This window comes from Triplophysa dalaica, chromosome 12 (genome assembly GCF_015846415.1).
Source record: "Triplophysa dalaica isolate WHDGS20190420 chromosome 12, ASM1584641v1, whole genome shotgun sequence".
Lineage (NCBI taxonomy): Eukaryota > Metazoa > Chordata > Actinopteri > Cypriniformes > Nemacheilidae > Triplophysa > Triplophysa dalaica.
In genome coordinates this window covers 22,394,726-22,411,242 of record NC_079553.1, presented here as the reverse complement: position 1 = coordinate 22,411,242, position 16,517 = coordinate 22,394,726, and the positions used below count along the sequence as shown (strand labels likewise).

Genomic DNA, 16,517 nt, shown 5'->3' with positions numbered 1-16,517 from the left:
TAATCACTCATTCATCACTCATCTTTTAGGGAGCGACATGGAGTTGGATTTACTGGCTGCTGCTGAGACTGAGAGTGACAGTGAAAGTAACCATAGCAACCAGGACAACGCAAGTGGCCGTCGGAGTGTCGTGACAGCTGCAACAGCTGGATCTGAAGCAGGTGCTTAAAATCACAGCAAATACAGTGTTTCATTATAAAACATACAATACTGAGCACATCACACCTTAGTTTAAAGTGGTACATGTGACATCTGTAGAAGTGTCTGGTGAGTTTTGTATAGTGAATTTTTCTTTAGTCCTCATATACTGTCTCATTCGTTGGAGGTGGGTGTGTCTATAATGTCTTGTTTAGGGCTGTGAAGGTGGCCAAGACAACTGCACCCCTGCGCTAGTAAAGTGGTTTTATTTATAAAAAGGTTTTATTTGAAAAGATTTTATATTAACACAGAAATTATTGGCACCTTTTTTCCGAAATGAACAAAGTAAAGAAATTTTTTATGTTTGAAATATTTTAATTTTTATGGCAATCTGAATATAATTTTTTAAGGACTGTACGGATTAATTCGCGACTGACTGATGTTCTCACTGCAACAAGAGCTTTTTTTTTTTATTTAACTTTCTTATATTAATTAAGTTCACTATTCATGGATGTTTATTTAAATTTTTTATATGAAGTAGTGAACAATTTTACTGATGGATTTGTTTTATCCTCATTTATTTCAGATATTATATTTCAGAAAGTATTTAAAGCTATATCTCTTTCACTTGTCATGTGATTGCAAAAATAATAATATAAATATTCATTAGATAAATAATATGTATTTCCCAACCACCGCGGTGGTCAAAAACTGCCTCCTTCACGTCCCGTCTTGTTTTAGTTTTTAGCACATTACCACTGAAAAGAGATCTGTTGTGTGAGACATCTGTTTTGTGTCCATCTTTTCTCTGAAGGTGCCAGTAGTGTTCCTGCGTTCTTCTCAGAAGATGATTCTCAGTCGAATGAGTCAAGTGATTCAGACAGCAGTAGCAGTCAGAGTGACGATGTGGACCAGGAGACGTTCCTGCTGGACGAGCCTTTGGAAAGAACCACAGGCTCAGCTCACGCTAACAGTGCGGCACAGGCACCTCGGTCCATGCAGTGGGCTGTCCGCACCACACCCAGTCAGCGTTCTGCTGGTGGAGCCCCGTCCAGCTCTTCCACACCTGCTGGTTGGTGTCAACACATCTCCTCTTCCTCATAAATTATTTGTTGGTTTTTCAGATGATAATCCAGTCAATTTGATGTTATCTAACGTGTTCTCTTAACATCCTCCAGCGAGCTCCACAGGGCTTATCTACATTGACCCGTCCAACCTGAGACGGAGCAGCGCGATCAGCACCAGCGCTGCCGCTGCAGCCGCAGCCCTGGAGGCCAGTAACTCCAGCAGCTACCTGACATCTGCCAGCAGCCTGGCCCGAGCGTATAGCATCGTTGTCCGTCAGATCTCTGACCTCATGAGTCTCATACCCAAATACAACCATCTGGTCTACTCCCAGTACCCCGCCGCTGTCAAACTGACCTATCAGGACGCAGTCAACCTGCAGGTGAGGTGTCGCTCTTTAAACACTCTTAAAATTTGTAGAAACTGGTCACTATAAAACCTTTGTGGCTTTTCAGACCTTTGTGGAGGACAAGTTAATCCCCACCTGGAACTGGATGGTGTCTATTATGGATTCCACAGAAGCTCAGCTGCGGTACGGCTCTGCGCTGTCCTCCGCTGGGGATCCTGGTCACCCCAGTCATCCACTGCACGCTTCCCAGAACACCGGCCGCAGAGAACGCATGACTGCACGTGAAGAAGCCAGTCTCCGCACCCTTGAGGGTCGACGGTAAGGAGTAGTGTTAGCACATTAGAACTTTTACAAATTCACAAAAATAAAACAACTTCGCTAACTCTGCATCTTCATAAAGATGATGTGTAATAATCTGGCATCCTGTGTTCCAGACGTGCTGCGACTCTTTTGACTGCTCGTCAGGGTATGATGTCAGCGCGTGGAGACTTCTTGAACTACGCTCTTTCTCTCATGCGTTCGCATAATGATGAGCACTCGGATGTTCTCCCTGTGCTGGATGTGTGCTCGCTCAAACACGTAGCTTACGTCTTTCAGGCCCTCATATACTGGATCAAAGCCATGAATCTACAGACCACACTCGACACCACACAGATAGACAGGAAGAGGTAATGTGCCCGGAATGTTCACAGACGCTCGTCAGTTAATGACCCACAAAGTGTTTCAGATATTTCAGAAAGGGAATATATCCTGCCAGAAATATTGTGACTCATTACTATTGTGTCATGTTGCTGGAGGTGTGAGGATATTTTTTTTGTTGTCTGATTCTTTAGGAATCGTGAGCTGCTGGAACTCGGCTTGGATAATGAAGACTCTGAGCACGAAAACGATGAGGACACCAATCAGAGTGAGTTTCTGAAACATGTTTTCTGCTCGTGTTAGTGATGTTCAGGTTGTCAGACAGCTGCAATAGCATCTGTCTGCAGACGAGATGCACTGTCAGACACATGCACTCTCAGCCATGCAGGCGCACTCATCACATGCACTCTCAGCCGCGCACGTGTAGGTCAAAAATTCTGTGAAAACGACTTAAAAAGAACTTCCTGTGACAACCGTATCAAAATAAAAACGTATTTCACAAGGTGAACTGTAAGATTCTATTAATAAAATGTGAAGGTTACTGCTTTTTAAGAGTACCATGAAAACTGGTGTTTCGGGTCAAGGCCAGGTATTTATTATAATTTTAGCTGAAATTATTAATGAACATCTACACTGATAATGTTTGATTATTGTGGGAAAATACATTACTAAATAAAACCTTTTCTTGTACACATATTCCGGATTATTCTTGTACTATTCCGGTCCAGTCCAAAGTTCTCCATTAACATGACGCACCACCATTTCCTCAGCTCTACCATGTCCTGCTGCTCAAAACATAATAGTCAATGCCCTTTGTCCAAAAAAAGTCCCAGTTATTGAAAACTGTACTAATACTTACAATTGTGTAGTCAAATGGGGCTTCCAGCACAATGTACAATGCAGACTATAAATGAAATATATGGAAAAACAATATTATATTAACTACAAACATAATGTACATCTTATCATCAACATAAACACACCACAGTCGTTGCCATATGATTGTACTGAGGACCCTTAAATATAATGAAAGGAGGGAATAAGCAAAATTTCATAGAAAGATATATACATATTACTTAAAGAGATTGATGGATGGGATAGATAAATGGACGGTACGATACGATTTAGATAGGTAGGTAGGTAGGTAGGTAGATAGATAGATAGATAGATAGATAGATATGTAGATTTGAATAGACAGACGGAAATATGGATGGATAGATAGCCAACCTGCAAATCAAGGCCCGTTTTTTCAGTCCATTGTTATCCTACTCGGGGTGTTATCCTATGTGCAATGTCCCTGTCAAAATTGCAAAAAATAAATACGTATATAATAATTGCTGTTCAGAAATATAAGGCTGTACAAGCTTATGTACTGTATGCACAAGGTTATTGAATATACAAATAATCTGAATATTTACTCTCTCCATATCTATCTCTAAATGTATTTATCATATCATTATTTACATACAAACAAACATACATATACTCAAGTTTTGGCGTAAGAACAACCTTTCCGCATACATCAATATCTACAACATGTGTCTCAAATGGGGGTCTGTTTACAGATACTCTGGACACTTATAATCTCTGATAACAGTTTTTTTTGTTTGAAATAAAACATAATTTATCATACAAAGAAGTGTGAAACATTTAAGAAATAATACAAGGGAAGTTGTTCATTTTGTAAAAATAAACCGTGAATAAATCGCATCGTGAGCCGAGTTAATCGTTACATCCCTATATTTTATAGACTTCAACATCATATTAAATGATGTTGAGTTACACATTGTCTAAAAAAATATTGTATAGTGCAGGTCACCTACAAACTTTCCAGTAAGTTTTCAGAACAACGCTACAAAAGTAATTTAGATAACGTTAGTTCTTCACTAAATTACTGTATGAACAACAGGTATCGTTACCCAAGTATCACGCGATATGATGCGATATATCTGGTATCATTGATTATAAATTCGTTTTTGAAAACATTATCTTATATATTAAAGCAATACTTTTACATCTATCTAATACTGTATGAATGAAATCAATATACTTATAACATTCGTCTGAAAATGTTAAAGAACGTTTTCGATTACATTTGTCAAATAATTCATAATAACAGTTGTAATTCGACTTAATCTTGTTCAAATTGAATATAGTTAAAACAATACTTTTACTTCGACTTAATATTGCATTACAATTGGCCTGTAGGTGCATTTATTTCACACAAGTGTCTGACAGTGCATGTGTCGGAGTGCGCATGCGCGGCTGACAGTACATCTGGCCTGCAGACAGACCCTTCTCGACAGCTGTCTGTTGGACAGAAATGAATGAAAACAGTTGATCAAATCAAAGCTCATTGTTTAATTGTGTTCCTATGACTCTCCTCTGTGCGAACACCCCGTGTACATTTGGTGACACCCCGCCAAAATAAAAGTCTGGTTAATTTGAACCATATGAAAAAAATAATTTACTTGTGGTAAATTGATAACCTATACACACTAATCTAGTAAGATTAAAAATACATAGTACAAAGAAATTTGACAGCAGTTTAATGCAGTAAATACTAAGGTATAGTATTATATAGTATTTCTATGTTGTTATAAATATATGTCAAAAGTGAAAAATAGAACACAGACATTTCGAAAAGGAAATTGGATTTTTTTTACCCTAATCTGTATGTATCATTAATGTCCTTTGTCAGTTCCCTGTCTATTTATGTGATGACCTGCACTTCAAAGATGACTACAGATGTTTTAAACTTTTGCCACAACTGTTTGGCCTGTGCTACAAAACTTTAAACCTCTATATCACCAGTGCTATGTGCAAAAACGGCTAACGCACAGCCCTGCTCCACAGGCTCCACTCTGCAGGATAAGGATGAGGAGGTGGTTCCTGCCGAGACTGGACAGCACCATCCTTTCTTCCGTCGCTCGGACTCTATGACCTTCCTGGGATGCATCCCTCCTAACCCATTTGAAGTTCCCCTTGCCGAAGCAATTCCTCTGGCTGACCAGCCTCATCTCCTGCAGGTCAGTGACCTCCTCTGTACATGAACTCTTGTGCTTTCTTGTCCTCTGTTTGTGATGTCATTAAACCAATCCGCTTGTCTTCTCGCAGCCCAATGCTAGAAAGGAGGATCTGTTTGGACGGCCGAGTCAAGGTCTCTATTCATCCTCATACATGGCCAGTAAAGGTCTGACAGATCTGACAGTGGACATGAACTGCCTGCAGGTAAAACATGGCTTAGGCGTGTGTGTGTGTGTGTTTTGATTCTTTCTCACTATATTGTGTCCATTTTTGTCATATTTTTATAGTATCGTCTTGTTGTTATACCAATGCCTCCAGTTGAAAAGACCCAAACTGTACAATAGAGATTTTGTGTAATAGAATGATGTTCTTGAGTTAGTATTGAGACATCAAAACCAAAAGTATTATGGGTAATTCTCATCCCAGATTCTGCCCACAAAGATGTCATATTCTGCAAACATGAAGAACGTGATGAGCATGGAGTCTCGACAGAGGGTCGTGGACGAGCAGACCAGCGCAGGGCAAGACATGGATACATCTAAGCCAGGCCCCTCTCCTCATGACCTGGCTGCGCAGTTAAAGAGCAGCCTTCTGGCAGAGATTGGCCTGACAGAGAGCGACGGCCCACCCCTGCCCACCTTTATGTAAGATCGACACTTATTCATTTAATATGGGTCTTTGAGTGAATCTGTGGGTTTCGAAAGTGACGTCTGGTTTGTTTCCTGCAGTCCTCATTGCAGTTTTATGGGGATGGTGATCTCTCATGACATGCTGCTGGGCCGTTGGCGTCTGTCCCTGGAGCTGTTCGGCCGCGTCTTTATGGAGGATGTGGGAGCTGAACCAGGATCGGTAAGTACAGCCCATGTTCTTTTTTTCCACCAACAAAACGTTTGGTTTGAGTAATGTCAGTGAACTCTTTGCAGATTCTGACTGAACTGGGAGGCTTTGAGGTGAAGGAGTCCAAGTTCAGAAGAGAGATGGAGAAGCTGCGGAACCTGCAGTCACGTGATCTGGCGCTGGAGGTTGACCGGGACCGAGAGCAGCTCATCCAGCAGACCATGAGACAGCTGAACGCTCACTTTGGCCGCCGCTGCACCACCACACCCATGGCTGTACACCGCGTCAAAGTGACGTTCAAGGATGAGCCGGGAGAGGGCAGTGGTGTGGCACGCAGTTTTTACACGGCTATAGCGCAGGCCTTCCTGTCCAACGACAAGCTGCCAAACCTGGACTGTGTGCAGAGTGTCAGCAAGGGAATGCAGGCCAGCAGTACGTATCTGCTTATCCTGTTTTTACCGTTTAATGTACCATTTAACATAACACTTTGTTTATAAATAGTTTTTCGAAGATGCCCGATTCTTCTTATGTGTAAAGAGAAAAAAATGTGAATGGTGGTTTCTGTGTTTAGATCTCATGCAGCGGTTGAGGAACCGAGATCGTGAGCGTGAGAGGAGAAGTGGAGGACTCAGAGCTGCGTCCAGACGTGACCGAGACAGGTAACTTCAACTCAATATTCATCATCATTTTGAATAAGTTATGACACTGATTATACGTGACTAATGCCATTCTGAAATCGCAAAGGCTTTGATTCTGTGTTTTATGCTCATCTATTCCGTGAACTATGGCTTATTGATCAGTAGGAAGTACTGCTGTGCTCGATCTAATATCACTACTTGATTGAGTCTCTTATAACGTGCATTTGAAAAAGCAACACTCGTCAGACATCATTATATATATTCTCTACGATCATGAAAATACCTGAAACGGTCGGAGAGCAGCCATAGAATATATGATCGTTGGCATTTCCTTGAACTACATGTGTAAAGGGTTCTTCTTCTGTGGCCCATTATTGGAGTTTTTGCGTGAGAGCACCCTCTTGCTTTCGGATGTGGCAGCATCTAACCATAATTCATTGAGAAAATAAGGGCTAGGACGATATATTGTGTATATAAATTCTTATGCTAAGTTTAAGTCATCATTTCAAGTTTCCTCTTCAGACCTCTACTTGTTTTACAGCTGAATTATGTGGATTTATTCATAAATGTGCTTTTACTTACATTTTGATTATCATGATACAAACTGAATTATATAATTTAATTTTCTTTCAGCTCTATCACTCTGACTGTTCTTTTAGCTGATTTAGCTGTTTTTTTGCCTTCAGGGATTCAAGGAGGCAGCTGTCAATCGACACACGACCGTTCAGACCCGCCTCTGAAGGAAACCCCAGCGATGAGCCTGAACCCCTGCCGGCCCACAGACAAGCTCTGGGAGAGAGACTGTACCCCAGAGTGCACGCCATGCAGCCGGTACACAACACTGCACTCACATGAAATGTCACACAGGTGATTTTGTGTGTAAAGCCTCAGAGAGTCTTACTGTGTTCTACTCCACAGGCGTTTGCCAGTAAAATCACTGGAATGCTGCTGGAACTTTCTCCCGCTCAGCTGCTTCTGCTTCTGGCCAGTGAGGACTCGCTGCGGGCTCGTGTAGAAGAGGCCATGGAGCTGCTCATCACACATGGAAGGTAAAACCTGTGACACCTACTTTTTCTTTTCTTTAAATTCTTATAGTTGAAGTAGAAACAATAATTTAACTTTATCAGTCTCAACACCCTCTCGCTCACATTCTCGTTCACTATCACACACCTTTCCACTCTCTCTCACTTATACGTTCATGTCACTCCTCTCTCGTAGGGAAAATGGTGCTGACAGTATTCTGGACCTCGGCCTCCTCGACGCTCCTGAGAAAGCACAGGTATGTCCTGAACGGTGTTGGGCACGTTACTTTTAAAATGATGTAACTTTAGTTATAGTTACGTCGTTAGTAAAGCCGTTTATTTATAATGCCTTTAATCCCACCGCTGGTCCGAACAATTATAACGTCACATAATGAAACAGACACTCGTCATTTTTTTGTACAAAAATGCCCAGCTTGTATAACCGACTCTGTATTTTTAAGTAAACCTTTTCATTGCGGGTCATCGTTACCAATTCCTGTTGGATTTCCTGCGGTGGAAATCCGCCATTACATCTCCATAAGGCTTGCATGGGGGTTTTAACATGTCATTTTGATATTCCACCAGCAGGAGAACAGAAAGAGGCACGGTTCTACCCGGAGTGTGGTGGATATGGAGCTGGATGACCCTGACGATGGAGATGATAATGCTCCTCTGTTCTATCAGCCTGGCAAGAGGGGCTTCTACTCGCCTCGTCCAGGCAAGAACACAGAGGCTCGGCTCAACTGCTTCAGGAACATCGGCAGGTACGGCACACGTAAAGTTCATGTGACATTAAACCCCCAGTGTCATGTTCCGACAAAAAAACCCTGATTTTTCTCGTCTGTGTCTGCAGAATACTCGGCTTATGTCTGTTACAGAATGAACTTTGCCCCATCACTCTGAACAGACACGTCATTAAAGTGCTGCTGGGCAGAAAGGTGAATACCCGTCTCATATACTTCTGCAAATATAACATGTCTGTCCTCGGTTTACAGGAGAAGAGCCGATCTGAGGTCATGCGGATTGTTGATGAGTGTGTGTTCCGAGCATGTCTGTTCTCTCGCGCTGCAGGTGAACTGGCATGACTTTGCGTTCTTTGACCCTGTGATGTACGAGAGCTTGAGGCAGCTGATCCGTCACTCACTGACTGAAGAGGCCGAGGCCGTGTTTGCTGCCATGGATCTCGCGTTCGCTATCGATCTCTGCAAAGAAGAAGGATCCGGACAGGTGACGCCTGCTTTTGTTACAGCAAGATGAGCTCGAGCGAGCGGATGTGTTTGTGTTGCTAAATGTTTTGTTGTGTATCTACAGGTGGAGCTGCTGGCCGGCGGGGTCAACATGCCCGTGACCCCTCTGAATGTGTACGAGTATGTGAGGAGATACGCTGAGCACCGGATGCTGGTGGTGGCTGAACAGCCTCTGCATGTAAGTGTTCGGAGTGTGATGTCCGCGTGTTTGCGAGAGATCATTCATATGTGGAGGTGTTAAGGAAAGTGTTATTTTGCAGGCCATGAGGAAAGGTCTTCTGGATGTGCTTCCGAAGAATGCTCTAGAAGACCTGACGGCAGAGGACTTCAGACTGCTGGTCAACGGCTGTGGAGAAGTCAATGTGCAGATGCTCATCAGCTTCACCTCCTTCAATGACGAGTCCGGTACACGCTTCACTTTACACTAGGGCTGGGTTTTGTGACTATATTTTTGATTCGATACTTATTTATGTGGTTTTGATTCGATTCAGCATCGATTAGTTATCAGTTTTTCATTAAAATATAAATAAGATTTTTATAGATTTTTTTGTCTTTAAATAATTAGTATGGTTTCTATGTTGTTTAGCCATGCAGAAGATCCTCTATTAAATTAAGAGTAAAATGTTCATCAGTCCTTTAATGTTTATAATATGACCCTAACATATGATCTGAAGTTATTTTAGTTTGTTACCAAATATGTATTAAGTATTTGTGATTCATCACAAGTAATGTAGTTCATTTAAAGGTATTTGCAGCTGGACTGTTGCATCAAAGTGATTTTGGTTTTAATTTGGCACCTGCAGGGGAGAATGCTGAGAAGCTGCTGCAGTTCAAACGCTGGTTTTGGTCCATCGTTGAGAAGATGAACATGACCGAGAGGCAGGACCTGGTAGGCGCTTTATCTTCTTCATCGCTCAGAATGATTTCATGTAAGGAGCTGAAGGGCAGATTTTTAACTTGTGTTTGTGCACGTGCAGGTGTACTTCTGGACCTCCAGCCCGTCTCTTCCTGCCAGTGAAGAGGGATTCCAGCCCATGCCCTCCATCACCATCCGCCCGCCGGACGACCAGCACCTGCCCACCGCCAACACCTGCATCTCCCGCCTTTACGTGCCACTCTACTCTTCCAAACAGATTCTCAAACAGAAACTTTTACTCGCCATCAAGACCAAGAACTTCGGTTTTGTGTAGTTGAACGAAACATGTTTCATCGTTGTGTAATATTACTAGTTCCATTTTGTAGATTTATTTTTTGTCTATACAGTTTTATCAAATTAAAAAGCGCTGTCTCGTCCCCGGCAGTCATTTGTTTGATCTGCGTTGCAAACGTAGACGCCTTGTTCTTATTCTTTCTTTTTTATTTCTGTTATCGGAACATAACAACATTCCTGCATTGCTTTTGTTAAGTTGAAGCCCTGCAGCTTCATTGGTTTGAACTGTAACTTCCCATGAATTTGGCTCGACGGTAAACGGTCCGCCAAACCCCAGCCAAAGACGACAGCGAGGAGTATTTAAAGAAAAAGAAAAGGTTACACTGTGATTATTTTATTTTTCCTGCCCTAAACATAAACTTACTATCATTGAGAGTTCACTGCTGCCTTTGTGGAAAGTCATTTTTTCTTGTATAGAGGGAGTGGGGAATTTCAAAATAAACTTGGATGCAAACTAGTGTCACGCTGCTTCTCTCTTTTACACCTAGTTTACAAGTAAAGTGAATGTGTGTATAAGCACTATTTTATAAGCAAAGATTTAAATGATATATACAGCAGTAAAATCTCATTACATTCACTAAGAGTAAACAAAATAGTTTTACAGCCTTTATCTTTATAATGCACAGGCAATCAGTGCATGTTAAAGGGGATTTCTTGGCTCTTAATTTAAGATATTTTCCCAACTGGTTTCTTCAGACTCTGCTTATTTTGCAAGGACACAGAAACAGGAGAATGGAGGCTGCATTTAGGTGCCGATCAGACAAAACGATCGAATGTTGCTAGGTAACCACCGAAACTTCTGTCCTGGCTGTCAGTCAAGGATTATAGTTGCTGTAGTTGCTGCCAAGTTGTATTATCATATTATCAGAAACTTTAAAAAGGAATTTTCTCTGTTAACCCGCGTCAGGCAACACGTTTCTCCTTCATTGCTGTCTCCGGACGTGTCAAGCAACTTTAAAGTTTGAGATACCTCTTGCTGCAGCCTGTAGCGCGTTGACGTCATGCATGCTTTTGCGCGCATGCGCCTTAACGTGATGTGGTCAAGCATTCGTTACTGCGCATGTGTGTCCTGTTTACCTTACAATGTGACGTTTTCACAGATTTTTATGTCATGAATGTGTAAACTCAGACCCCGGATATTATGTCGGAGATCAATGCATTCCTGTCAATCACGCGGCGTCGGGGCATATTAAAGATAGCCAAAACGATTTGATTTTAATGTGTTAAAAAAAGTTTACAAGAAGACTTTATTCATGTCATTTCGTGCTGTAAAACGTTTACTTCTGGGTTTGAGGTCGGGAATTCCCGAAATCCGAGTTGTCTTGAACAATTCGTTAATAGAGTAAGTGCTCCTTTTAATGCAAAGCAAGTTTATTTATAAAGCACATTTAATACACAAGGGCAATTCAAAGCGATTTACATAAAATGATTGAGAAATAGAGAAATAAGACGTATCTTTAAAATGAAAAATATTTAAGATCACAAATTAGATTTAAAGAAAGAATAAAACAGCAATAACATTGATTAAAAATGTGAGAAAAAGAGAAGAACAATGGAAAAATAAATTAGAAATAAAAGTGCAGTTGATGTAAAGCAGCAGTACTCAGGTTGTAAATGCACAGCTAAACTAATACTAATAATAAAAACGTTTTAAAAATGTAAAAGATCTGATATTTTTTTGTTTAAGAGCTCTTTTCTTCTTCACGTTGCGCACTTATAAATGCGTGACGTCGAGTCTGTATGGAACGCCAGGAGGGTCAAAAACGTGCGTATTTTAACGCCTTAACAACGCGTAGAGTACGCGTTGTTTGCGCGTAAAGTACGCGTTGTTTACGCGTAGAGTACGCGTAGTCTACGCGTGAAAAATCGACGCGTACTCTACGCGCAAACAACGCGTACTCTACGCGCAAACAACGCGTTCTCTACGCGCAAAGAACGCGTACTCTACGCGTTGTTAAGGCGTTAAAATACGCACGTTTTTGACCCTCCTGGCGTTCCATAAGTCTGCAGCGGGGACTACTTGTAAAGTTCCGTTATCACATCGTAAGTCCCGCCTCTACTTTCATTCGATTGGACAATAGGAAAAAAAGCGCATGACGTCGAGATTATTCAATTTCAGGCGCTCGTAGCGAAGCGGAGACAAGCAGGTGTATAAACGAGGAGCGTTTATCATCATTGTGCTGTTGAACACTAAGATAAAGACAATGTTTATGTTCATATGAAGTTATATGTCTGTTATCAGATTAAAACAATGTTATTAGTTCATGTGATTGGACCAGCTGTTATATGTACAGACCGTGTTGACCCAGAAAGAGAAAAGAGTTCTCACAGAGTTCTCCCGCCATCATCATGACTGTAGAGCTGTGAAACGGAGAAGATACTTTGAAGTTGTTGTGAGATAAGTTACAAACTACTCATTTATAAAAGTAGTTAAATTATAGTTTAGCTACCCATCTGAAAAAGTAGTAAAGTACACTACAAGTTACAATTTCTTTTAAACTACTTTACTTCACTCTACACATTAAAAAATATCACACTCCAGTATTTTATTATAACAAACTGTTGTAAATTTCCTAGTTACGGTACCGTTTTTTACTTCATAAATTATGAAGTATACTTTAATATTTAACACTTTAAAAGTGTATGAATTTAATATAGCTAGATACTAAAGAATATTGTAGTATATGTTATTCGACAGCTGTAATATACTACAATTTAAAATAGTAAATACTAAAGTATACTATATTTTTATGTGATGTGATACACGTGTTATTGACTAATGTTTTAAATAAATAGAAAAGTTTAAAAAAGTGAAATAAAACACCATTATCATTGTATTGTTTATTATTTTCATTACATAATATTATTATTTAATACTTGACAGGATTGGTGTTTTGAACTTTAAAGTCACCATAAAGCGGAAGTTGTGATTGACTTCTTTCCTGTATCGTGACGTGTATCCCAGTGAAACAGCCTTTAATCTGAAACAGATTGTTTTTCTCCATTAATCAATCATTGGAGTTTGGGTTCCTCGCCACAGCAGGGCAGTGTTGGCATACTCACCGCGAGACTGCATTTATTTATTTATTAAATAGATATTATTTATTAGAAGGATCTTGCTTGTTCTATAAACACAATGCACTGTGCTGTGTTTTACCTTTCTGTGTTTTTCTGTTTTTCCTGTTTGCTCCTATAAAGCTGCTTTGGAACAATGCACATTGTGAACAGCGCTATATAAATAAACTTGAATTAAATTGAACAGCCTCTGAAATAAGAAAGAATGTAGGGCGGGGCCTTGTTTTGCCGTGACCTTTTTGATTGGTTTATTGTAAGTTTTGCTTGGAGGGGAGGGTTTAAAATGCCTGGCCATCGGACAGTCCAGAGATGGGCAGTATTTTAATTACATGTATTTGAAATACGTATTTAATTACATTTGAGTACTTTGGAATTTATATAAAATCCACGTTTTCCTTAACAAAATAGCCAAATGTAATTTGAAATTAAATACTTTGAGAGACTGTATTTTGCATTTGGAAAAACTTGACCCCCAAATATGTCATTTTATACTTGCCTACAATACCTTCACCAGGTGGTAGGCTTCTTATGTGTAAAGAGAAAAAAATGTGAATGGTGGTTTCTGTGTTTAGATCTCATGCAGCGGTTGAGGAACCGAGATCGTGAGCGTGAGAGGAGAAGTGGAGGACCCAGAGCTGCGTCCAGACGTGACCGAGACAGGTAACTTCAACTCAATATTCATCATCATTTTGAATAAGTTATGACACTGATTATACGTGACTAATGCCATTCTGAAATCGCAAAGGCTTTGATTCTGTGTTTTATGCTCATCTATTCCGTGAACTATGGCTTATTGATCAGTAGGAAGTACTGCTGTGCTCGATCTAATATCACTACTTGATTGAGTCTCTTATAACGTGCATTTGAAAAAGCAACACTCGTCAGACATCATTATATATATTCTCTACGATCATGAAAATACCTGAAACGGTCGGAGAGCAGCCATAGAATATATGATCGTTGGCATTTCCTTGAACTACATGTGTAAAGGGTTCTTCTTCTGTGGCCCATTATTGGAGTTTTTGCGTGAGAGCACCCTCTTGCTTTCGGATGTGGCAGCATCTAACCATAATTCATTGAGAAAATAAGGGCTAGGACGATATATTGTGTATATAAATTCTTATGCTAAGTTTAAGTCATCATTTCAAGTTTCCTCTTCAGACCTCTACTTGTTTTACAGCTGAATTATGTGGATTTATTCATAAATGTGCTTTTACTTACATTTTGATTATCATGATACAAACTGAATTATATAATTTAATTTTCTTTCAGCTCTATCACTCTGACTGTTCTTTTAGCTGATTTAGCTGGTTTTTTGCCTTCAGGGAGTCAAGGAGGCAGCTGTCAATCGACACACGACCGTTCAGACCCGCCTCTGAAGGAAACCCCAGCGATGAGCCTGAACCCCTGCCGGCCCACAGACAAGCTCTGGGAGAGAGACTGTACCCCAGATTGCACGTCATGCAGCCGGTACACAACACTGCACTCACATGAAATGTCACACAGGTGATTTTGTGTGTAAAGCCTCAGAGAGTCTTACTGTGTTCTACTCCACAGGCGTTTGCCAGTAAAATCACTGGAATGCTGCTGGAACTTTCTCCCGCTCAGCTGCTTCTGCTTCTGGCCAGTGAGGACTCGCTGCGGGCTCGTGTAGAAGAGGCCATGGAGCTGCTCATCACACATGGAAGGTAAAACCTGTGACACCTACTTTTTCTTTTCTTTAAATTCTTATAGTTGAAGTAGAAACAATAATTTAACTTTATCAGTCTCAACACCCTCTCGCTCACATTCTCGTTCACTATCACACACCTTTCCACTCTCTCTCACTTATACGTTCATGTCACTCCTCTCTCGTAGGGAAAATGGTGCTGACAGTATTCTGGACCTCGGCCTCCTCGACGCTCCTGAGAAAGCACAGGTATGTCCTGAACGGTGTTGGGCACGTTACTTTTAAAATGATGTAACTTTAGTTATAGTTACGTCGTTAGTAAAGCCGTTTATTTATAATGCCTTTAATCCCACCGCTGGTCCGAACAATTATAACGTCACATAATGAAACAGACACTCGTCATTTTTTTGTACAAAAATGCCCAGCTTGTATAACCGACTCTGTATTTTTAAGTAAACCTTTTCATTGCGGGTCATCGTTACCAATTCCTGTTGGATTTCCTGCGGTGGAAATCCGCCATTACATCTCCATAGGGCTTGCATGGGGGTTTTAACATGTCATTTTGATATTCCACCAGCAGGAGAACAGAAAGAGGCACGGTTCTACCCGGAGTGTGGTGGATATGGAGCTGGATGACCCTGACGATGGAGATGATAATGCTCCTCTGTTCTATCAGCCTGGCAAGAGGGGCTTCTACTCGCCTCGTCCAGGCAAGAACACAGAGGCTCGGCTCAACTGCTTCAGGAACATCGGCAGGTACGGCACACGTAAAGTTCATGTGACATTAAACCCCCAGTGTCATGTTCCGACAAAAAAACCCTGATTTTTCTCGTCTGTGTCTGCAGAATACTCGGCTTATGTCTGTTACAGAATGAACTTTGCCCCATCACTCTGAACAGACACGTCATTAAAGTGCTGCTGGGCAGAAAGGTGAATACCCGTCTCATATACTTCTGCAAATATAACATGTCTGTCCTCGGTTTACAGGAGAAGAGCCGATCTGAGGTCATGCGGATTGTTGATGAGTGTGTGTTCCGAGCATGTCTGTTCTCTCGCGCTGCAGGTGAACTGGCATGACTTTGCGTTCTTTGACCCTGTGATGTACGAGAGCTTGAGGCAGCTGATCCGTCACTCACTGACTGAAGAGGCCGAGGCCGTGTTTGCTGCCATGGATCTCGCGTTCGCTATCGATCTCTGCAAAGAAGAAGGATCCGGACAGGTGACGCCTGCTTTTGTTACAGCAAGATGAGCTCGAGCGAGCGGATGTGTTTGTGTTGCTAAATGTTTTGTTGTGTATCTACAGGTGGAGCTGCTGGCCGGCGGGGTCAACATGCCCGTGACCCCTCTGAATGTGTACGAGTATGTGAGGAGATACGCTGAGCACCGGATGCTGGTGGTGGCTGAACAGCCTCTGCATGTAAGTGTTCGGAGTGTGATGTCCGCGTGTTTGCGAGAGATCATTCATATGTGGAGGTGTTAAGGAAAGTGTTATTTTGCAGGCCATGAGGAAAGGTCTTCTGGATGTGCTTCCGAAGAATGCTCTAGAAGACCTGACGGCAGAGGACTTCAGACTGCTGGTCAACGGCTGTGGAGAAGTCAAT

General features: G+C 41.4%; 1 protein-coding gene across 5 annotated transcripts in view; it reads left to right on the top strand.

Annotated features, from left to right (window-relative positions):
• The window catches only part of ubr5 (ubiquitin protein ligase E3 component n-recognin 5), a 30,710-nt gene extending 20,080 nt beyond the window's left edge, over window positions 1-10,630 (top strand). For 2 of the 5 annotated variants that reach the window (XM_056761861.1, XM_056761859.1), the window contains exons 37-58: window positions 30-161; window positions 953-1,210; window positions 1,317-1,585; window positions 1,659-1,870; window positions 1,987-2,220; window positions 2,386-2,459; window positions 5,048-5,220; window positions 5,309-5,422; window positions 5,645-5,862; window positions 5,947-6,067; window positions 6,142-6,487; window positions 6,627-6,714; window positions 7,380-7,524; window positions 7,612-7,742; window positions 7,912-7,972; window positions 8,301-8,479; window positions 8,569-8,653; window positions 8,787-8,942; window positions 9,027-9,140; window positions 9,223-9,367; window positions 9,766-9,851; window positions 9,940-10,630. In XM_056761861.1, coding sequence (XP_056617839.1) covers window positions 30-161; window positions 953-1,210; window positions 1,317-1,585; window positions 1,659-1,870; window positions 1,987-2,220; window positions 2,386-2,459; window positions 5,048-5,220; window positions 5,309-5,422; window positions 5,645-5,862; window positions 5,947-6,067; window positions 6,142-6,487; window positions 6,627-6,714; window positions 7,380-7,524; window positions 7,612-7,742; window positions 7,912-7,972; window positions 8,301-8,479; window positions 8,569-8,653; window positions 8,787-8,942; window positions 9,027-9,140; window positions 9,223-9,367; window positions 9,766-9,851; window positions 9,940-10,152 — 3,554 coding nt within the window. In that variant the 3' untranslated portion in view covers window positions 10,153-10,630. Of the gene's footprint in view, window positions 1-29; window positions 162-952; window positions 1,211-1,316; window positions 1,586-1,658; window positions 1,871-1,986; window positions 2,221-2,385; window positions 2,460-5,005; window positions 5,221-5,308; window positions 5,423-5,644; window positions 5,863-5,946; window positions 6,068-6,141; window positions 6,488-6,626; window positions 6,715-7,379; window positions 7,525-7,611; window positions 7,743-7,911; window positions 7,973-8,300; window positions 8,480-8,568; window positions 8,654-8,786; window positions 8,943-9,026; window positions 9,141-9,222; window positions 9,368-9,765; window positions 9,852-9,939 lie in introns of all 5 variants that reach the window. The other 3 variants (XM_056761858.1, XM_056761856.1, XM_056761857.1) reach the window with 2 other exon arrangements.
• Window positions 10,631-16,517: the final 5,887 nt, after the last annotated feature.